General features: G+C 33.3%; 1 protein-coding gene across 3 annotated transcripts in view; it reads right to left on the bottom strand.

The window, feature by feature from the left end:
* Nucleotides 1-24,675, bottom strand: part of DPYD (dihydropyrimidine dehydrogenase) — a 788,803-nt gene that overhangs the window by 522,363 nt on the left and 241,765 nt on the right. For all 3 annotated transcript variants that reach the window (XM_026497557.4, XM_057310448.1, XM_048220250.2), the window contains exons 6-7: nucleotides 15,017-15,213; nucleotides 8,320-8,401 (exon numbers count right to left, since the gene is read on the bottom strand). In XM_026497557.4, coding sequence (XP_026353342.2) covers nucleotides 8,320-8,401; nucleotides 15,017-15,213 — 279 coding nt within the window. The remainder of the gene's footprint in view (nucleotides 1-8,319; nucleotides 8,402-15,016; nucleotides 15,214-24,675) is intronic.

Below are 24,675 nucleotides of genomic sequence, written 5' to 3'. Positions count from 1 at the left end.
GACACAGATTCTTCACTGACATTGATACATAGAGATGCAAGAGTGGGAAACTGCAGGGAAAAGGTAAAAAATGGACCCTGGTAAAATTCTGGCTCACAGTGGGACCACTGAGATCATAGCCCCAGGTAGAGATTATTCCCCCAGTATTCAACTGCATAAGCAAAATTGAAGCAATTTTGAAGCAAAATCCAGTTGAAGTAATCCCCACATTGGGTCGCTTGCTGGTCTGTGCAGTAAGAACTATAACAGCTGCAATAATTGGGAAGGCCAGAGAACTTCTAAAACCCCAGTTGTGAGAGTAAATCAAACACACTACCATATCCTGGGGGTGGGTAGGATGGGGAGAGATGGTGGTGGTCCACGTTATATTTCTGTGTAATTCACCAGTCTGGCCCCTACTGAGACCAGATGATTCCTGAAGAATAACTGTAAACTACCGCAGGCTCAACCAAAGAGTACCCCTGATTGCAGTTTCTGTGACAGATGTGGTATTATTGCTAAAGCAGATTAATAAGGCCACAGGTACACTGCATGGGGTATACTTTTCCATCCCACTTCTGAGAAAAAGGAATCAGAAACAGTTCACATTCACAGGGGAAAGATAAGAATATTCATTTACAGTTTTGCCTCAGGAATATGTTGACTCTCTCCTGTAATAATATATGTAATCTGAAACTATCTGGCCACCCCACAGAACATCACGGTGACCCATTACATTGAGAACACCAAGCAGACCGGACAGCATGAGCAAGAGGTGACCAGCATTCTGGAGACTTTGTTAAGACACATGCACTGAGAGGGCAGACAATGAATCCTAAGAAGATCAAGGACTAGCCACTTAAGTGAAGTTTAGGTGTCTACTTGTCAGGTGTGTGGCAGTATATCCTCCCGAAAGTAAAATATTTTCTTGCAATTTTGTTCTCATTTACTACCATAGAGAAGGAAGGGTAACACTTGGTAGGCTTCTTTGGGTTCTGAAGATAGCATATTCTTAAAAACAAAAGCCTCGAAACTGAATCATAGAGGAAGAACAAATTTTACCCATGAAACAATTATTGAAAATAACCTGTACAGAGTACTTAACTAAGTGCAAGGCTCTCTTATAAATACTGCATATATGGACTCATTTAATCCTCACAATTAGCCTTATGAAGTGGTATTGGTATCCTCATTTGACAGACGATAATGCTAAGGAACAAGAGGGCTTAGACAACCTTTGTCAAGGTTGCATATATAGTCTAACTGCAGAGCCAGCATGAGTAACAGCTATGCTCTTATGTTTCTGATAAAAGGAGAATGAAACGCAGAATTGGCACCATCTTCAAAGGCACAGAAAAACATATTACATGTGAAGACCTACTGAAAGTGTAGTGTTTCTGAAATATAAAGGACAAAACAAAGAATAGTAACAGAAAGTAGGAGAAGATGATATCTAGGGTTGTATTATAAAGGCCCATTTTGTTCTCCTAAAATACTAATTCTACTTTTATATTGGGAGATAGAATAAGTGTTTGAAAGTTTGTAAGCAGAGGACAAACGAGGTGAGATTAATAACTAACATTGAGAACTCTGGAACATATCAAATAGTATAGAACAAATTAAAACATCAAGTAAACATGTACTATTAAAGGTGCATTATAGTATCAAATAATGTGTACTTTTATTAGAATTAGTAGAATTAAACACTACTAAATGTATCTAATACCGAAGTTTCTGAACTTCAATTTATACTAATTTTTAAAGAATAGATTTTCTCTTATTAAACTATTTCTGATCCCAAAGATAGAAAGTTCTGTTTATTTTATGAAACAAATAACTTTATTTTATTGCAAATACCTAATAAAGGCAAGATATAAAAGAAAACTATAGATCCAAACATTACAAATAAGGTTTTAGCAAACAGAATAAAAATGCAATTTCCAAAGTTGAGGAATGGAATGCCCTGCTGATGGGCTAATTCATGGAAGTGATCCTCAGAATCCCTGACTTTAGGTTTAGTCTACCTACTGCCTCAGCAAACAGATTCAGGAAAGACCCTCATCCTTCCTGAGGTGATGTGTGTGTGTGTACAGAAGTTTAGTTTGGAAGTGGCACTATGTGATTTATCAAATGAAAACAAAGACATCCCAATCCTTCCACTCTAGTAGAGTGAACACGTCTGAGTTTATAATGTACAGGAAAGAAGTACAGATATTTCATATTTCTACAGCCTGTTTCCACCTCAGTAGGCAATAGTATGCAATTAGGGAAGACCAAAGGGGAAAAAAAAAAAGTTGAATTATACTTTAGTGTATTGGAAACTGGAAAGACAAGGAGCTTGACTCTTGGTGTTAATATACTGGGACTGGGACCAGGAAGACTTTTCCACACTGTGAACGGACATTGTGAGAAAGATGGATAATAGCCATCATTGGGCAGCAGCTCCATGATGAAAATGACACAGAGTAATAATAACAAAATTCAGTGCAGTGATAGGCATCAGGACTCTTCTCTGTCTGTGCCGGGGAATCCAGTCAAATTTCCCTTTGCTAAAAGCCTCCCAAACATTTATCATCTAATCAATAACTCTCAGAAAGAACAAGGAGAAAGATTCTTTGACAAAAAAAGTTAGAATTTTGCTTACATTATGCCTTGGGATATTGAGCGAAAATGTGTAACATGTAACTAAAACTAGTATAAAACAAATACATATATCAGAAACATTCTTGTGTCTGATATACTATGAAATCCTAATATTATTTGTTAAGTAGATATGCTGCTAGAAAAATACCACATGGTAGGCATTTTGTTTGTGTTTTTGTTCCTTTTATTTGTCTGTACTTCTATATATGTAATAGTTTTTCATCTTGATTTTCTTAAACAGGGATTACAATATATATTGTACCTTCCTCTAGTGGCTTTAGTAATATAGGACGGAGTACTCAAGCTTCTTAGCTAAATTCAGAGTAAATTCACTCCACTTCAAGCTCAGTATAAGAATTTCTACTATCCCAATATAAGGGCTAAATATAGTAAGCCCTGAGCCAAAGTTCCATCTAATATCCCCTTTGGGACTTCATGGAACTTTCTTTACACATTCACAATATGTCTTCATATATATTTTTGTAACGTAGATAAAGGTTTACAACTTTTTTTTTTTTTTTTTTTTTGGAATGTAACTCCTTCTTCAAAGAAAATATATGATACCCATTATTTAAAAATACAGATAACAATGTACATGCTCTTAACAATTTTGATAGAATATTTGGCTAAACAGATAAAATATTTCCAGAATCTCTAAGATAGGAGATCAGATGGAAGAATTTTAAAAATAATATTTAGCCTTCTTTAGACACAAAAATTATTTTGTCAGCTATTGATATACACATTTCCCTCCTTCTGGTAGAGTTATGATATGATTTTATATTAGTTTTCCGAAAACATGCTATAATAGTAGAAATGCTTCAAAAACTATAATAAGAAACAAGATGATGTGGAGAGGTTATCATGAACAAGATCTGAGTTAGGTATTTTTACTCAAATTATGAAGCAGAAGACATGCCTAGTAATTACAAATTAAGTTCAATTAATTTCTATCAAAATATTTTGAGAAATGTCAAATACAAAAATATTTAGAAAAATACAAGATGTTAATGCAGATTTATACTTTTAGCTTTTAATAATGAAGTCATAACAAATACTGTAAAGATTGAAACAAAAATATTTCTATCCACCTAGTCCCTGAATAGCAAAACAAACCAAAAAAGAGTATTTAATCTAAAAGTTAGTGACACTAACACGAATATCATAAGAGACTTTGTTAAAGTCTGCTAGGGTTACAAATAATTTGCAGTGGTCTATATTAAAACTTTTATTATAAAATAAAGAGATTTTATAAAAAATATAGCTAAGTCACTATTTCTTCTAAAGAATAAACAATTTTATTATACAAGATCCTTTGAAGCAAAAGAAACTGAGTGTACTTGAGAAATTAAAAAGTGTATATTCTGCAGATAAGTAAAATAAAAAACAAAATTTTGAAGTCTATCATGAGAATACATGAGCAAATAAAAATATTACCTTAAACAAGTCTACGTAAAACTAAAAAACAAAACAAAACTATAATTATTCAAGAAAGATAACAATAATATACTAATGAAAACATATAGATGCTGACAAGGGTTTATTCAAAAAGAAATTAATAATTTAAAATGGTTTCATTATTCGACCTAGAAAAATAAAAAGTAAGTATACAACTCAACACATTAAAAAAGAATAAAGTGTAAGGTTAGCAGGAAGAAAGAATTAATAAATATAAAATCAGCAATTAGAGAGTAAGAAAACATAAAACTGTAATAAAGAATACATTAGACAAAGTACTACCTACTCTTATCAAGAAAAAAAGCTTAAAAAAATACAATGTATAAGTTTAGAAATGCAAAAGCAAATATAATCAGAGGCATAGATGAGATATTTCTATTGTATAGTGGATAACATGTTTAAATCTATGCTAATTAATCCAAAGGTCTCAGTGAAAGAATTTTTTTCTAGGAAAATACATATTGGCCATATTGACATGAGAATGAAATAGGTGAAAAGACTGATAACCATACCAAAAAAAAAAAAAAAAAAAAGTCAGTTCACCTGACTGGCTCAGTTGGTGGAGCTCTAGATCTTGGGTTGTGAGTTTATGCCCCACATTTGGTATAGAGATTACTTAAATAAGCTTTAAAACAAAATTTTTTAAAAAAGGTCAAAGTTCCATCTCTCATGAAAAGGCTTTGAGGTCAGAACGACACAAATTTTCAAATTTAGTAAAATAGATAAGTCTCAAGGCAACATTCTTACCAACAAGAAAATAATGAAATGCTGGGAAATTTATTTTTATAAGGCTACATAATTTATTACTGAAAACTCACAAAGATAACAAATACAAATAAAGGAAACAAAAACAGGCTTTCAGTAGATTTCAAACTCTGCAAGGACAGCAATGGCATTTGACTATCCCCTGCCTCTTTCCAGTTTTAATATCAATTACATAAATAAATGCAGGAAAAAGAAAATCTATAAAAGACTAATGGAGCAAATGCATATGTACAGATATAATAAAACAATGCAAAAGTGGACACATTCCAGAATGCAAAGGTTTATATAATTCAATACGCTAACCAAACATAAAGTTTTTTAAATGGCATTTAAAAAATTTAATGCCCTTTCCCCATTAAAATAAAAAGTAAATAAAATTTTAATATTCTAAGTCTAGAAAAATAAAATGTCTGTTCCATATGATTAAAAATGTTATCTCAAAGACAAAAAAAGATGTCATGTATTAACACTCTTTTATAACATACTAGAGATTCCAGCCAATGAAATAGTGGAAGAAAAAATATATAATGTACAAATAGAGAGAAGATAAAGGTCTCATTATTTTTTTTTTACAATATCTGACTTGAAAAATTTTAAAATATTAAATTAAGAAGAACCAATCTATCAAGGTATTAGATATGAAATAAACTATTCAACAGGAAATTTAACTAAGAACATAGTTGGCAGTAGAGATGAATTAAACTTGGCTTTGGGTATGATGAGTTTATGTTATTTGGTTGACAGATGTGCTCACTAAACTACAAATAATATAGGACTAGAGTGTGGGGCTCCTGGGTGGTTCAGTCAGTTAAGCGTCTGACTCTTGGTTTTGGCTCAGGCCTTGATCTCAGGGTGGTGGGACTGAGCCTCACGGCAGGCCCCATGCTCAGCAGGGATTCTACTTGGGATTTTCTCCCTGTCCCCTTCCCCCTCTGACCATTTGTGCTCTCTCACTCTCTTGTCTCTCTCTCTCTCTCTCTCTTTAAGATAAATAAATCTTAAAAAAGAGAGAGAGAGAGAGAATATAGGACTGGAGTTTGAAAGGATGGTTTTATTTATTTATTTATTTATTTTAAAGATAATTTTTCTTATGTTATGTTAGTCACCATACAGTACATCCTTAGTTTTGGGTGTAGTGTTCCATGATTCATTATCTGCTTGTAACGCCCAGTCCTCCATGCAATATGTGCCCTCCTTAATACCCATCACCGAAAAGATGGTTTTAGAATAGTCCTTATCATACTACTTGGCAAAAGTAATTTCTCAATTATTATCTGTTGAATAAATGAAACAAAACTACTAGAAAGAAAAATTGAATAATACTAAGATAATGCTAGACCATGAAATCAAAAACGCATGCATGCATACATATATACAGACAGACACACACACACACACATACATGAGAATGTCATATGCTGCACAGGAGTCAAACGGAATGAACCTAGAGCAAAAATTCACTTCATGGCCAGGAAATCATTGTAGACTTAAAAATATAAAGTTAGTTGGGAAGTAGAAACAGAGGGGACATTAAGAAGAATCTGGTGAGGAGAAAAAGGAAGTAATAAGTATAGACCTTTTTAAAAAATGTATCTTCTTATGGCTAAAGTTGTAAGTCAAAAAAGTTGCAAGTATCCTATCAGTAGATACAAGTCCTCAAAGCTGAAAAAGAATCCCATTGCTATCTCTCCTCGTAATTATACATACAATTCAATTTTTACAAAGCAAGTGTTAATACATATCTCTTTCTCATCTTAAAACAACCTGAGAGGTGTACAAGATAATATTAACCTCTTTTTTAATTTAAGTTCTAATTTTTTCTTGATAATATAATAAATTGACAAGGTTTAAAAATCGAATGTACAAAAGGTAATAAATTCTTCCCACACCTTCCCAAAATCAATCTTATGCTATCAGATTCTTCTCTTTCCAGAGATATTCTCTGCATATATAAGCAGATAAGTTTATATTTTACAAAAATGGTAGTACACACTTTTACCTTTGAACAGATACTGGCCAAATCTAGGGATACTACTTGACTTTGTCAAAGTTATCTGACTATAAAATTAGAAAGTTGCATGACTAAAGCTGAAATGTATATTTTTCTGGCACTCAGTACATTCACTGTTACTATGTCCTTGATGGGTTTCCTAATGAGAGTAATGGGTATGCCCTAATTTATGCAGTATATCTGGTACTGCAAAAATTGAATGTGATTTTGCAATTACTTATAAAATAAATTTAGAAGTGCTTTAAATTAATTTCTGATTCATCTTCAATTGGTACTAACACCTAATATATTACTGATTCATCTTCAATTGGTACTAACACCCAGTATATTAGTTTACACTTAATATATTAGTTTGAAGTCCCAATAAATATTTTCCTTATTTAATGAGATTTAGGTAGGAACTTGTATTCAGAATGAAAGACATTTAAAGAACACTTTTCAGAATATATTTTTAAAAAGCAAATAACCATCCTTAAATGATCTATTTTGAACACTATTTTTGAACGCCAAGCTTTCATAAAGTTGTGCACATTTGTTCTGTGTACTTCCTTGCTCTACAGTTTTTTGTTTAGTGATTATGTGTAAATGCTTCATCCCAACCACTGCCAAACAAAATGTAATTAAAAGTGTAAAAGCACAAAGAATTGTTTTGAGTGTTTCCCCTTCTGATTATTATAGTTTTTATTTCTAAATGCAAGAGCCCCAAGTTTGTTAATCACTTTTCAAAATATCTTTTGCATGCGCTTACAGAATGTATTATGTAAATCACAGTACTTTATTAATATACTGTGTATATCTACTATATATAATTAACATTTTGGAAACAAAAACAGCAATATGTTCAAATGAAGAGCCAGAGTGTAATACTCCTAATTAATAAAAGGAATAGGAATAGCTACAGACAAATTCTGAAAGTATAAATGCTAACTTCTGACCTTCTTTAAAAGAACATTTATTTCACAAAACAATGAGAAACACAAAGCTGTTGCTTTCTACCCCACTGATTTGCTGCTTATGTTAAGAAAGGATTATCACATTAACACTACCGACATGATGCATATAATAAATAAAATAAACCTCTGTAAGAAATTATGGTCCAAATTGTGAAATACAAATGTTTCAGAATGCACACAACTTGCATGAAAAAAATGTGATTAAAGAAACCAAATCCTTCTATTAGCTGCAGTGAACCCCTAAAGCAATTTAGGAATTTGTTTCTTACAGACAATTAATCACATGCAGGCGTGCCAGATGAGAACTATTGATTGCCCTTTTCCAGGCTAGTGGCATTCAGACAGTAGACAGACAAATGCCCTAAGCAAGGAGAAGCATCTTTCTGCTTCTGCCTGGTGTAGCTTTTAATTGTTCTTTCCTAAAATGTGTGACATTTTGCTGTTAATCTTCAGTGTAGAGCTTTCTCCTTTCTCTTTGAGCAATACACATGTGTTATGTTTTTCATTTACCTTTACACCAAGGTCCTTCATAAGCTCAATCTCAAAATTCACTGCATCATATGGTAGCCGGAACTGAGGGATTTCAGAGATACTGGGGGAAAAAAAAGAAAAGAAAAAGAAACATTTGTGGAAAAAATCACTAATCTTTAAAAAATGCAACATGTCTATACTGATCAGTATTAAAGGAATAAGCACCTTTCCTAAGAGTATTTTCGTATCACAGGAGTGTGAGAACATCCAAATTTTACATGCATGACACAATATTATATGAACAACAGTAGACATAGTAGCAAATGATATGAAAATAAATATAAACAATGGAAAACAAATAATAAACAGACAATTGCCCAAAAGCAATTCCAACACTTTTAAGTTTATTAAAGTATTTAGTTGAATTATCTACTAACAATCCTATGAATTCTTAAGAAAACAAAATCTTAAAAACACAAAAATTGGCTGAAACTATTTTTAGTGTTAAATATACATATACACATATACATATATATTCTACGAATACACCACTAGCTTGTTCAAATTCAAATCTGAACTTTGTATTACCATGCTATTTAGGATATTATGGGATTGGTTCTATGTGATCTATAGAACACTTTATATAGTAAACCAATCTTCTTCTATTAAAGCAGTAGGTGTTCCAAAAGGATACAGTCATTAAAAAGTAATCCTATTTAATATCAGTGCTCACTGTTTGCACGCTGTTTGCACTTAAAAAAACGAGTCCTAAAATATAATCATTTCAGTAGTGTAATAGTTTATAGAGTATCCAAGTTAAGGGCAAACAATTCTTCAATGTTTTATAAGCAAAAAAAAGGCTATGATTGTTCATGAACATATAGTAATTCATTTATCCAGTTATCTACTTATTCAGTAAGCATTTACAAAGTGCCAGACACAGCATTAGCTGCAGTGACCTGATGGTGAATTTTACCAAATTCCCACTTTTAATATACTCTCCTTCTGGTGGGGAAAGTTACATAAACAGATAATTACAATAGAATGCAGTACATGCAATGACAAGAAATATACCCAGGGATTATGGAGAAAATTTGTAAAATAAATAATTATTGAAGATGAGCCTAATGGATCATTCAGTGCCAAGTCTCCCAAAGTGCACATGCAGATTTTTCATTCTTTGGTGACTTAAGAACTTAACCATTCAATTAATTCTCATACATAAAGCAATTTGCAAGATACCAGGTTCAGTGCTACAGAAAATGCAACGTATTACTAAACAGTATAAAATCAATGCCCTACACTAAAGGAGCTTTCCATTTAGTTAGGACATAAGATTATATTTAAGAGTAAATTTGGGCCTAGGTCAGGGATAAAAATCTCTTAAGCTGACTTGTGGACTCTAGCCACACTACCTCAAAGTCATCATAATGCTCTGGGCAACACAGAGAGGCCTTTGTAGGGTACTGGAGGTGAAGATGGATAGTTGTAATTGTGACATATTTTATTCAATAATGGTTGAGGTCAGCAGACAGAAGGGACAGATACACACATACACAGTACTGTTTGACAAATGTAAAATACCAGTGTGAGGAAGAGTGTTTCAAAGGAGGGGAGCCTTATTATGGGATGAGATAATCAGGTAAGTGAAATGTGACAAATGATCAACTTTCAGTTAAGTGGAGAAGAGGGAAGGCATTAGAGGACAAATAAGATGACAAGGAGGAGGAACAGAAAGGGGAGGAAGAAAAAAGTGTGCATACTGTGTTGAGGGAATGGCAAATGAAGCAGAGGGGTTCCGTCAGGAGTCTTTCGCAGGAACACCACAGCCCTACAGTCAGATTCCCTGAGTACTAGATGAATTCTTCCTTGTTTCAGAGCTTTAAATGCCATCTACATGTAATAAATCTCACACTTTTATCCTTAGACCTAAATTCCAAGACCTTTATGTTCACTTGCATGTCTAATAGGTATCTCAGATTCATCATACCCCAAACTAAACTTTGGGTCCTCCAACCTAACACTCATTTTATGAGTTGCTCAGGCTCCAAATCCCATCATCTCTATTCCCTTACCAGCATAATTCCAAACCCGGGTGCAGGCCATAAGGGGGTGTACTGAGTTAGACTATTTAGAACAGTTGTAAGACTGATTAAAATAAACCTGTTTTTTATTTTCACCATGAGCTGCTCTCAACAATGTCACTGATATTCTAAAGTCTGTCTCCCTGCCCTCCCCCCAAAATTTGGTAGATCTAAATTCTAAATAATCACTACGGTTGCTGCAGAGTACTAGTTATATGTGTATAAGCTTTACATTTTATTACTCATTCTTCAATAAACATTGAGTTCTACAGGGAAGTTAATGTGGAAATTCCAGTCCAACAGTAGCCACCGTTGCAGGCTGACTCAGTTATAAGCGTTCCTTTCTCCAATTGCCCTTAAGCGGCATGTGTCTCCACCCCTCACTATTGCATTTCTAATGTTTAAACGGTTGATTTGGAATTGATAAAATTATAGACATGACACAATATGAATTACTTCAACTCTGTAATTTTGGGCAACTATGAGGAGTTTTTGTGTTTCAAATTAAAATAGCAAAACCATGTGAACTATATCTTTAATTTTGAAATTACTTCAATTGTCAACATCTTGTTTTATAGGAATGAATCAAAATAATTTTTATTACTGATTATTACATGATTCTTTTTGAAAATAACTTTACTGCATAGACTAGTCAATAAGCATGTTTTAAAAAAAATCTATTCCAGGCATCAAATGTACTAGGTACACATCACTAAACTTTAGCCATTTAAAAGAAAAACAAACAGACAAACAACTAATGCATTTATCATCACCTGACATATTCTATATTTGGTTTACTGTTTGTTATTGTCTGCCTCCTATCACTAGAGTGTAAGCCCCATGAGAACAAGCGCTTTGCTCTGTCTACTTGTGAGCTCTAGTGCCTGAGATAATGATCAGCACATAGGAGATCAATAAATATTGAAGGGAGAATGGAAGGGAGGATGGGAAGAAGGGAGGAAGGGAGGGTGGAAAAAGGTAGGTAATATCAGGTCATGGCTTTCTGTGCCAAGCTAGATCCACCGTCTCCTAGATTACAGGGAGCTATATAATCAGATTTGGAAAACAATGAGAAAAATGAATTTGAAAAAGACAAATCAGGAAGCAAAGAGAACCATTCGGAGGCTACACTGTAGTGGTGAGATGTTAGGGGCATAGAAGTGAAAGGGGTAAAAGGGCATTTAAAAAAGTATTCACAAAATATAAATTGCCAGGATACTAAAGAGTAGAGCAAATAATTCCCATATGTCTTGGTGATGCCATCCACTGAGAGAGTAAACTCAGGAAGAGGAGCAATATTGGTGTGGTGAAGTTTATAAGAGGAGATGTCCAGCATATGAATGTGTGTATCTGTAGGACAGATACAGATTTTTAAATAATTTGTATGTAAGTGGTAACTGAAACACTGAGAGTACATGAGGTCATTGGCAAGACTACATGGTGAGAAAGGGGATAAATGAATGAAAGACAGACTTTGATTGGAAGTATTACTTCCCAAGTTTGTTGTGCTTATGAAAACAAACTTATATTCCTCTATCTGTGCTCTTCTAACAACCTAAAGCATTGAAAGAAATTTTTCTTGTGGCAACTGTAAATCCTTTAGCACTGTCAGTGCAGTGTCAGAAAACCTAAAAACAACAATCCCAAACAAAACAAAACAAAAACTTTCTTCCATGTTCATGTTTCTTTCAAGTAAATGGAATTGACCTTAACAACAACCTCCCATTCTTTTCAGCTCACGATTGCCATACTTTGATAGAGCTCTGCTTCTATGTATTATGGCACAGGTATCACACTTTAAGTTTGTGTTACATCATATATTCTTCCAAAATATTTCCTATTGGCATAACTAGTTCACCTAAATCCCACTTTTCTTTATTGTGAATCAATATGAAATGCAACAGACATAGTGAAAATATTTGAAATAACTAAAGCAAAGGAAACCATTGCTCTGACTATCCTACATAACAAAAAGGTCATAGTTCATGTATGTTAATTTTTATAAGGAAAAAACAAAATCAAAAGTATATATATCTATATACGCATGCAAACTTACAGTCTGTTAATACCATCTTTATTTCTCTCTGTTACCATAATATCGAGCCCTTAACCTTTTTAAACTCATGTCCTGAAAAAAGCCACAGTGGGAGGAAAGCAAAACTACTGATTATTTTAATATTGTTGCCACGTCAAAAAAAATCAATCGTGTTTAACGCAATAGGGATTAAGTCCTTGCTATCTTTCACCAACTCTGGTGATTTTTTTTAAAAAAGTGGTTGTGATACTAATTCAGCAGGGATAAAAGAATCTGTTTGGATGCAAAGGAGAAGGAAAGATAAAACCTGACATCACCTCTTTAAGCAATTGATTTCAAATACAAAGCTAATTTAATCTTTTTTAGCCACTTTGAAGATACAAGAGAATGAGAGACATCTGTAAGTGAGAAAATAAATTAACAGGAAAAGGTTGTGGTTGTAATGCTGGCTAAATGCCAGTGTCAGTTTTTATAATCCTGTAACAGTGGCACATGATGCCTCTTCCATGGGACTGTCCAAACAAGGCGGATTCAACATTTCATATTGTCCCTAGCTACTGGGAACATTCAAAGGCAAAGGGAAGAAAATAAATCAAAAAAGAATTTTTAAAAGTGTTTGATCATTAATCCAGGAGAATCTGTCCCACTATAAAATGCTCAGCAAATATATAAAAATACACAAGTTTAGTGTTAGTTTATATGATTTAGAAATGCCTATTCTGCATTTGAGTTACAAAGAGACGGAGATGCTAGCAACCATAATAATCTCCCAAAATTGTCCACACAGAATAATTCACAAACAGGACTTGCTCCATTTTAGTCTTCTTGTGAAAATGCAATTAAGGGGCAAAAAGATTTTTCCTAGACTACTAGGGTATACAACAATTAAGTTCATATTTTTTAAATGAGCTCACATATTCATTGATGTGTATAATTGAAAAAAATGTACAATGCTTATACATATGTTCCTAATAGATTATGTTTTTCCTAATTAATAAAGCTGTGGTAAAACACTATTAAAAAGATAGTCTAAATCATTCCAGCAAAATAATATATTAGGTATTTACATTCCAGGAATAAATAAAAAAAACTATATAAAATATGTGTAATCCCTTAAAACTCAGTGGTGAAACGTCAATACAGAAAAAAATAATTATTTCTTGACAATCAGGTTATTTTTTCTTCAGTTTATGCTTCAGATCCTCTTTAATAGGTTTTCCTATTATATGAGACCTTGGCTTGATGATTCAGTCAAATAGTTTTATATTAATGCAAGCTTATCTTGGGTTTAGCATATAGTCATTTGACCAATATTGAAATTTTATAATTATTGACACAATTTTATAGGTTTCATAAAATATAAAAAACATAAGGACAAATTTTAGTCACAATTTGATTAAATGTATCCCCTATGATGTTTAAATATGATAAATTTACTTTGAGAATAGTTCAGTAGCCATTACACTTAAATGCTAACTACAACAGATATGCCCAAATGACAGTATTCTATAATTCATAATTTTCTGATGCAAGATGACATATTTATGAAAAATATCAATAAATTAAGTAATATAATTAACTTCCCACCCAAATTCTTTCTCATTTTTACATCAAATGTTTTAATCAATATCCAGTACCTACTTATAATAAATTTTATTTCATTCTAATCACAAATGTAATATATGTTCACTAAAGAGCTCTATCTACTTTAAATAAAGTAAACTGCTTCATCCAATTTATTTTTTTAAATATTTATTTATTTATTTATTTATTTTAGAGAGAGTGCAGGGGGGAGAGGCTGAAGGAGAGGGAGAGATAGAATCTCAAGCAGAGACCCTGCTGAGTGTAGAGCCCAAGGTGGGGCTCAATCTTAGGACCCCGTGATCATAACCCGAGCCAAAATCAAGTCGAACGATTAATCAACTGAGCCACCCAGGTGCCCCCTCCTCTCTACCTAATTGCTAAGTGTAGTTTGAATATCTGAAAGTTACTGATACAAAGTAAGTATTTTTCATTTCAATGAATGAATCTTCATAGGAATAAAAGACTATGACTGACTTCTGATTTAACAATAGTGATGCTGATTAATATCAAGTATTAGTAAGGAAAACTGCATAAATGTACATTAAAATGGAACAATTTTAGTAGACTCTGCCATAATTTTAATCAAATACAAAACTTAAGAGACTTTAAACTCAAAATATGTAAGCAGGACAACATGTCTATGTGCACAACAAAATGAATTGTCCAAGTCTATAGAACTAGGTTTTTCCCATCTCTAATTTCTATAATTTTCAGATCTATCTCCATTAAAGGACAGATTCACAGGGATGAAATGAGTTTTTATATGACTGGTTTCTCCATCCATAAAATATTTTGCTGAGATTCATCTTAAATTCATAGAACTAGACGGAGAAATTTTTAAATAAATATTGCTTAATGCCAACTGAATATTTAAAGTGAATAATGAAATCAAAATTGAGCATTTGGAAAAAGAACATTTAAACTACCATCTGTGAGCTTGAAGTTCCTATATGATTATGAACCAACAATATTCATAATTGTTTTACCCCATCATTTTTGATACTATAAACATGAAAAAAAATGTAGGCATTACCTTAAACCACCAACATATTCTTGCTTTTCAAAGATAGTGATGTCAGAGTAACCTAATCGAGCCAAAAAGGAAGCACAACTTATACTTGCAGGCCCAGCACCAAAAAGAGCAATCTTTGCAGAATAGGCTTCAGGCATTTTTTCTGGAGGAGGCAGAGAAGGATTCCGAATTTGTGTGATATTCATTGCTTTGAACACCTGTGGAGAAATCAATTGCCACGGTTAAAAATTGTAAACTAACTTTTATATCCTCAAACATATATTGATGTTTCAAATGCATTAGTGTTTTAAATAGAAATAGGGAGTGCATTTTCAGTATTAATATGTTATAATTAGAAGTTGTGTTGGGTCAAGTAGATGACATCCTGTACTTGATTCTTTCTCAATCTTTGGAATTCCTTTCTGGGGTCACACCTCCTATAAGAAACATTTTGGCTCACTCTACTTACACCCACCTCTAGGCCAAGTTAAGTGCTTCTTCTCTGAGATCCTACAGTATATGTTGTATGCCTCCAACATAACCAGTTACCAATGTTTATGTGTCATGTTTCCATGTTAGTCAGTAGAACATTTGTTCCTTGAATCAGAGAATATATCATTTATAAACACACACACACACACACACACACACACACATAACTCACAAACTGCATGTTTTAGGTATTTTAAAAATCATTACCATTGTACTACCAGCAGTTAGCACTAATCTGGCACATAGAAAACATTCAGTAAATAATTTGTTGACATCTGCTTCTGATTATGATAGATTAGCTTTTGAAGGATAACTTTTAAACATATTTTGGAAGCATTGGAGAGCTACCTGAAGTAATAAGCCAGACTGAAGGGGCGAAGATCTCAGAAAAAAGAGAGCAGCAGAGAACGGAAACGACAGTTCCAGAGTTACTTTTACCCTGAGGGAATCAACCACTTCATAGCAGAAGGAGGAAGGCTATGAATCTTGTAGAGGACCACAGCTTGCAAGAGATTTTGGCGATTTCCTAGGACTACAGAGACACAGGGTGTGGGGAATGTAAGAAACCAGAAATCAGAAGCAGAAGAAAGTGCAGAAAAGTGAGCTTAATTCTTAAACTGCATAGGGTGAAAGGCTAAGAATCTAAACAGAAAATCTCTGTAAAGAAGAGGGGAGCTTTCTGTACTCTGACAGTCCAGAGGAAACAAAAATGAGTGTAGTAATAGCTAGAGAAGGAAGAACCCTAGCAAACAATCGTCTGAAATACTTGGAGAGCTACACTCTATAAGTGGGACAAACCAGAGGTAGAAAAGCAGCCCAAATCAGTTCAGCCATCATGAATGAAGGTGATTATTAGTCCACACTGTATTTATTAAATGATAGGATGGACCTTCTGTGGAGGATAATAAGTCAACCACAGTATTTATAAATGTTCATATACAAGGCCTGGTTCTTGGTTTAAAAAAAAAAAAAAAAGCCTAGGTTTGCCAATAACTAAGAACTAAAAATTGCCAAGAAATAAAAAAACAGAGAGATGCATACAAAATCCAGTAAGTGTAGTTACCAAACATAGATTTTAAAATAACAAGGATTAATATGTTCAAAAACTACATAATAAGAACATGAACTTTACCAGGAAACTGGAATTTGTAAAAAGATAAAAGAAATACTAGAAGAAAAAAAAAGTGAAAATTGAAAAAAAACACACACATGTATTTAACAACAGATGGGACAGGTGAGCAAAAAAGGACAAGCAAACTGAAGATGGGTCAGTAATAATGATCTAGACCAACGCATAAAAAGCAAACAGGAAGGAAAATACAGGAAGAAAACAACAAAAACAATAACAACAAACAAAACTGAGACAAAAAAGACAACATATACAGAACTAATATATACATAATTGGGATCATAAAAGGAGAGCAGAAAAAATGAGGCAATAGTGATATTTCAAGAGAACAGACCAAGAACTTCTCCAAACTAATAAAAGACATGAAGTCAAGAAGTTCTAAAACCTTTAAAAAAGTAGATATAAAGAAACTCATGCAGATCACAGTAAAATTGCTATGAACCAAAGTAAGAAAAAGAAAGCACTGAAAACAACCAAAAAACAAAGACACAGTACTGTCAACAAGCAACAAAAAAAGGGCTGAAAGCTTTCCTCTCAAAAGAATTGATGGAAGACAGAAGACAATGAAATGGCATTTTTTTGAGCAGTGAAAGAAAACATCTTCTACCTGGAATTCTATTCAGAAGGAAAATATCCTTCAAATGTGAAGGCAAATAAAGACATTTGCAGGGATATTTGTTGGCAACAGTAAAAGACATACTGAAGAGTAATAAAGACATTTCTTCAGGAAGAAAGCACATCACAGATAGAAACACAGAAATACAGGAAGGCATAAAGGACACTGAGAATTATAAATACATAAGTAAATGAAAAGGAGACTGACCATATAGAAAATAATAATGCCACATGGAGTTTATTATAAATGAAGACTGTAATACATGATAAAGGTATCAGGTTAAATTGAGTGAAAGTGCACTGGATCATAGCATTGTCTAGGAAGTGGTAAAAATACTAATATTTATTAGGCTTTAATCAATTTAGGATGCATGTTGTATGTCTACAGTAACTACTAAAAGAAGAGTAAAAGAATATTTAATAGATAAGTTGTTGAGGGGAAAGTAGAATTTTAAAAAATCCTTTATTAATACAAAAGAAATAAATGGGAGAAAATTAATGCAATAGCTGGGTGGAGGGTGAGAGTAGAAGAGGAGAAAATAAGTAGTAAGATAGTGAATATAAATACACACACACACACACACACACACGTGAGTATTTACATTACATATAAGTGGATTAAAATTGCAATTAAAAGATTAAGATTATAAAAGATATAAACCTTAAGCATAAGGACACAGAAAGGATGCAAAAAGCTATTCTATGCAAATAGTGACCAAAAGAAAGCAGTATAGGTATACCACCTGTATCAGACAAATTAGACTTTAAGGGAAAATTTATTACTAAAGTTAAATAATATTAAAATGTCAATCTGCCAGCAAGATTTTCAATTTTAAGTTATAGGCACCTAATAACAATTTCAAAATCTATAAAGAGAAGTAGAACTAAAAGTGGAAAAAATGAATCAACATTTTCTGTTTTCTTCTCATCAAAACTTGACTGTCAGTAGAAGTGGCCTATGAATAAATACACATATTAAAGGTTAATTATGTTATATTTAATAGATTACCTCACAAGGTTATTTGCATTTAATAGGTAAGTCAGGCAAAGGGAGTTTTCCTTGGGAGTAAGGAATCAGGGAGATAGGACTTGATGTTTTTCTTGAATTCCTACCCTATACATCACCAACTACTCAGAATAAAGTAAAGCCATTCAAAATATTTAAGGAATAACCAAATTATCTCCCTTAAAAATTAGAGATGGGGCACCTGGGTGGCACTGTCATTTAAGCACCTGACTCTTTGTTTTGGCTTAGGTCGTGATCTCAGGGTGGTGAGATCAAGCTCCACGTTAGGCTACATGCTCAGCATGGAGTCTGCTCAAGATTCTCTCTTCCTCTCTCTCTGCTCCTCCCCCCTGCTTTCTCTTTCCCTCTCTCCTGAATAGATAAATCTTGAAAAAAAAAAAAAAAAGAATTAAAGAGATTATTATCAACACAACCTAATTATAATTATATATATAATTATATATGTGTGTGTGTGTGTGTATATTATATATATACATATATATATACACATATATATATACATATATATATATATATATATAAGAGATTATAATCAACACGATTATTACTACACGAGCTAATAATGTAGTCTAAGCTAAATGGCCCTCACAAATGTCCCCACAGCATTTTGTCCTTTTTATCCTAATACCCTATGACATTTTACTGGTTTACTTATCAGGTTCTTCCCTTAGACAATAAGATCTCTAAATGCAGACATCATATCTGATTTCACTTTTTAATTTCTAGAGTTTTTATATAAAAGAGGGTGTACATATTAATTAATGGTTTAAATTAAATTAGTAATATAATCATTTCTTATTTCCAGCAAAATTTAGGGTTTTACAAATGACAAAATATATTGTTGCTCCTCCCTTCGCTATCCAAATAGCACAGATTTTCCCTCATATTATTTTTGAATCAACACATGTTTTTACCTTTCATTTCTTTTTAGCAAGCTGAAAAAGAATGAAATTCCAATTCAAAATTAATAAACTATTTTGCTGAATGATTAATAGTAATGTATTTGAGGTCTATTATATTTTCACAAAGTAAGAGTTCATATACTTTTCACAAATCAATATTTAAAACATGCCTTTAACATGACCAGGGAGAGCTATAGCTAATTTCATTTGGGAAATGAATAAATGCTAATCATTCATATTTAGTTCAGTACTTACAGCTTTGTGAAGAATTAAGAACTTTCCTATGTTAAAAATTTACTACCATTTACTAGCATTAAATGGACTAAATGCTCCAATCAAAAGACATAAGGTGAAAGAATGGATTAAAAAAAACAAGGCCCATCTATATGCTGTCTACAAGAGACTCATTTTAGACCTAAAGACACCAGCAGATTGAAAGTGAGGGGATGGAGAAACCTCTATCACGCAAATGGATGTCAAAAGAAACCCAGATTAGGAATACTTATTTCGAACAAAATAAACTTTAAAACAAAACAATATAACAATAACCAAAGAAGGACACTATATAATAATAAAGGGGGAAATCCAACAAGAACACCCCACTTATGTTAATGGACAGATCATCTAAGCAGAAAATCTGCAAGGAAACAATGTCTTCCAATGACACACTGGCACAGATGGATTTAACAGATATACTCATAACATTCCATCCTAATACAGCAGAATACACACATTCTTTTCAAGGGCAAAGGAACATTCTCCAGAATAGATCACATATTAGGCCACAGAAGAAGTCTCAACAAATTCAAGAAAATTGAATCTTTTCTAACCACAATGCAATGAAACTTGAAGTCAACCACAAGAAAAAACCTGGGAAGACCACGAATACATGGAAGTTAAATAACATGCCACTAAATAAAGAATGGATCAATGAGGAAATAAAAGAAAAAATTAAAAATACACATGGAAACAAATGAAAATGAAACAAAAGCTTTTCTAAGAGGGAAATTTATAGCAATATAGGCCTACCTCAAGAAGCAAGGAAAATCTCAAACAATCTAACCTTACACCTAAAGGAACTAGAAAAAGAACAAGAAACTAAACCTCAAACCAGCAGAAGGAAGGAAATAATAAAGGTTAGGGCAGAGATAAATGATATAGAAACTAAAAACAAACTAGAACAGATCAATGAAACCAAGACCTGGCTCTTAGGAAGAAAATCAATAAAATTGATAAACTTCTAGCCAGACTTACCAAGAAGAAAATAGAGGGTACTCAAATAAATAAAATTACAAACGAGAGAGGAGAAATAACAACCAAAACCACAGAAATACAATCATAAGAGAATATTATAAAAAACTATATGACAAAAAATTGGACAACCTAGAAGAAATGGATAAATTCCTAGAAACACATAAACTACCAAAACTGAAATGGGAAGCAACAGAAAATTTGAATAGACTGAAACCAGCAAAGAAATTAAGTTGGTAATCAAAAAAAATTCCAATAAACAAAAGTCCAGTACCAGATGGCTTTACAGGCAAATTCTATCAAGCAGTTAAAGAAGAATTAATACATATTCTTCTTAAACTGTTCCAACACATATAAGATGAAGGAAAAGTTCCAAATTCATTCTATGAGGCCAGCACTACCCTGATACCAAATCCAGATAAAGACACACTGGAAAAAAAAGGGAACTATAGGCCAATATACCTGGTGAATGTAGATGCAAAAATTCTCAACAAAATACTAGGCAAAATGAATTCAACAATACATTTAAAAAATCATTCACCACAGGGGCGCCTGGGTGGCACAGCAGTTAAGCATCTGCCTTCAGCTCAGGGCATGATCCCGGCATTATGGGATCGAGCCCCACATCAGGCTCCTCCGCTATGAGCCTGCTTCTTCCTCTCCCACTCCCCCTGCTTATGTTCCCTCTCTCGCTGGCTGTCTCTGTCGAATAAATAAATAAAATCTTAAAAAAAAAAGAAAAAAAAATCATTCACCACAATCAAGTGGGATTTGATCCCACAATGCAAGGGTGTTTCAATATTTGCAAATCAATCAATGTGATATATCACATCAAGAAGAGAAAGGGTAAGAACCATATGATCATTTCAGTAGACACAGAAAAAGCACGACATCCATTCATGATAAAACCCCCCAGCAAAGTAGGTTAGAGGGAACATACCTTAACATAATAAAGGCCATATATGAAAAACCCACAGCTAACTTCATCCTCTCAGCTGAGAACCTTTCCCCTAAGGTCAGGAACAAGACAAGGATGTCCACTCTCACCACTTTTATTCAACATAGTTCTGGAAGTCCTCACCACAGCAAAAGACAATAAAGGAAATAAAAGGCATCCAAATTGGTAAGGAAGAAGTAAAACTGTCGTTATTTGCAAATGACATGATACTGTATATCAAAAACCCAAAAGACCCCACCAAAAAACTGCTAGAACTGATACACAAATTCAGTAAAGTTGTAGGTTACAAAATCAGAGTACAGAAACCTGTTGCATTTCTATACACCAGTAACGAAGCAGCACAAAGAAAAAGCAAGGAATCAATCCCATCTACAGTTGCACCAAAATCCATAAGATACCTAGGGATAAACATAACCAAAGAGGTGAAAAGAACTGATTTCTGAAAGCTATAAAACACTGATGAAAAACACTGAAGATGACACAAAGAAATGGGAAAATATTCCATGCTCATGGATCGGAAGAATAAACATTGTTAAAATGTCTATGCTACCCAAAGCAATCTACACATTTAATTCAATACCTTCAAAATACCACCAGCATTTTTCACAGATCTAAAACAAACAATCCTAAAATGTGTATGGAACCACAAAAGACCCTGAAGAGCCAAAGCAATCTTGAAAAAGAAAAGCAAAGATGGAGGCATCAAATTTCCAGACTTCAAGTTATATTGCAAAGCTATAATAATCAAAACAGTATGGTATTGGCACAAAAATAGATACACAGATCAATATAACAAAATAGAAAGTCCAGAAATGAACCCACAATTACATGGTCAATAAATCTTTGACAAAGCAGGAAAGAATATCCAATGTAAAAAAAGAGTCTCTTCAACAAATGGTGTTAGGAAAACTGGACAGCAACATGCAAAAGAATGAAACTGGACCACTTTCTTCCACTATACACAAAAATAAATTCAAAACGGTTAAAGTCCTAAACATGAGACCTGAAACCATAAAAATCCTAGAAGAGACCACAGGCAGTAACTTCTTTGACATTGTCCATAGCAAATTCTTTCTTTTTTCTTTTAGGCAACCTCTAGAATGGGAGAAGATATTTGCAAATAATATATCTGATAAAGGATTAGTATCCAGAATCTATAAAGAATAACACTCAAAACCCAAAAAACAAATAAAACAATTTAAAAATGGACAGAAGACATGAACAGACATTTCTCTAAAGACATCCAGAGGGTCAACAGACACATGAAATGTTCATTATCACATATCATCAGAAAAATGAAAATCAAAACTACAGTGGGCTACATGTCACACCTGTCAGAATGGCTAAAATCAACAACACAAGAATCAACAGGTGCTGGTGAAGATGTGGGCAAAAAGGAACACTTGTCCATACTGGTAGGAATGCAAACTGGGCAGCCACTGTGGAAAACAATATGGAGGCTCCTCAAAAAGAACTAATTAATGATCAAGCAATCACACTACTGGGTATTTACTCAATGAATACAAGAAAACTAATTCAAAGGGATACATTATAGCAGCATTATTTACAGTAGCCAAGATATGGAACCAGCCCATGTATCCATCAATTGATGAATACACACACACACACACACACACACACACACACACACACACACATATTGGACACTATTCAGCCATAAAAAAAGAATGAACTTTTGCCATTTGCAACGAACTGGATGGAGCTAGAGAGCATAATGCTTAGCGAAATAAGTCAGAGAAACAAATGCCCTATGATTTCACTCATGTGGAATTTAAGAAACAAAACAAACAATCAAAGGAAAAAAATGAGAGAGACAAATCAAGAGACAGACTCTTAATTATATTGAACAAACCGATGGTTAGCAGAGGGGAAGTGGGTGGGAGATGGTTTAAATAGGTAATGGGGATTAAGGAGTGCACTTATAGTGATTAGCACTGGGTGATGTAAGGAAGTGCTGAACTACTGTACTGTACACCTGAAACTAATATAACAGTTTATGCTAACTGAAATTAAAATTAAAACTTAAAAATAATAACAACAAACATTTAGTAGCATTTATAAATTAATATTGCATTATAACAAATTTTAGAAGCAGAAAACATAAGTTTTCTTAAAAGAATCATTTATTGCTGATATCTTACACAATAAAAGAGAGTTTAATGTGATTACTTAGGACTTTAAAGGCCAAAAAGTTATAAGCTGTAACAATCAAATAGAATAAGATTTTTGAAATGTCTTTCTTGTCACACTCACCCAGAAGCAAGAGATAGTTTAGTTTTGAGACACTGGACATATCTGACAAATTCTACCCAATGGTATGCAAATGAAGTAGTAACTATCCAATAATATACAATACATATAAAAGGACATTTTAATTATTTTTCAACGAAGCTTTAAGTGTTCTTTTAAAAAACTGTCAAATATACAGGGCACCTGGGTGGCTCAGTCGGTTAAGCACCTGCCTTCAGTCTAGGTCATGATCCCAGAGACCTGGGACTGAGCCCTGCAACGGGCTCCCTGCTCAGTGGGGAGTCTGCTTCTCCCTCTCCTTCTGCCCGTCTGCCTGCTTGTGTTCTCTATCTCTCTCAAATAAATAAATAAAATATAAATAAAATCTTTAAAAAAATAAAAAATAAAAAACTGTCAAATATTAAACTAAATAAATACAACTATTGAACCTCTACTAGTGTCAACACAGAGTTGGAGGTTCTCAGGGGTTTGAGGGAATGTAAGCAAGCATACTCCTCAACTCATAAAACACCAAAGACATATACTATGATTAGCTTCTGAAATGGGCAACCCCAGGATCTGCAGCTCATGAGCTGGTTAAAACATACTCAATACACTACCTTGCTCAATACCCTAATCTATGAGTGAATATTATTCTTTTGCCTGTTTTTTTTTTTTGTTGTTGTTGTTCTTTTTTAAGTAATTTTTTACTGCACTGGATTTTCTCCCTTGGCTTTGTAATAGGTTGCATCAACCTTGATAGTTTCTAATGAAGTGAGTATTTGAACAAAATTTTGTGAATTTTAGCACAAAGAACAGTAGTTTGTTTTTAGAGGTCTGACTTTAAAATTAGATTGCTTGGGGTTGAGTCTTGATGTCCATCATTCCAATGGTGCATGGTACTGAACAAGTCCCTTAACATATCCATGCCTCTGTCTCCTCAAAATGTAAAGTAGGGTTAGTAATATCCATCTCATAGGGTTACTATGAGGATTAAACAAAGTAATTCATATAAAGCACTTAGAAAATTGCCTGGCCACATAGCAAAAGTTACTT

Source organism: Ursus arctos, unplaced genomic scaffold, assembly GCF_023065955.2.
Source record: "Ursus arctos isolate Adak ecotype North America unplaced genomic scaffold, UrsArc2.0 scaffold_12, whole genome shotgun sequence".
NCBI classification, from domain to species: domain Eukaryota; kingdom Metazoa; phylum Chordata; class Mammalia; order Carnivora; family Ursidae; genus Ursus; species Ursus arctos.
The sequence above is the reverse complement of the archived record's forward strand: the minus strand, read 5'-3'. Positions and strand labels throughout refer to the sequence as shown.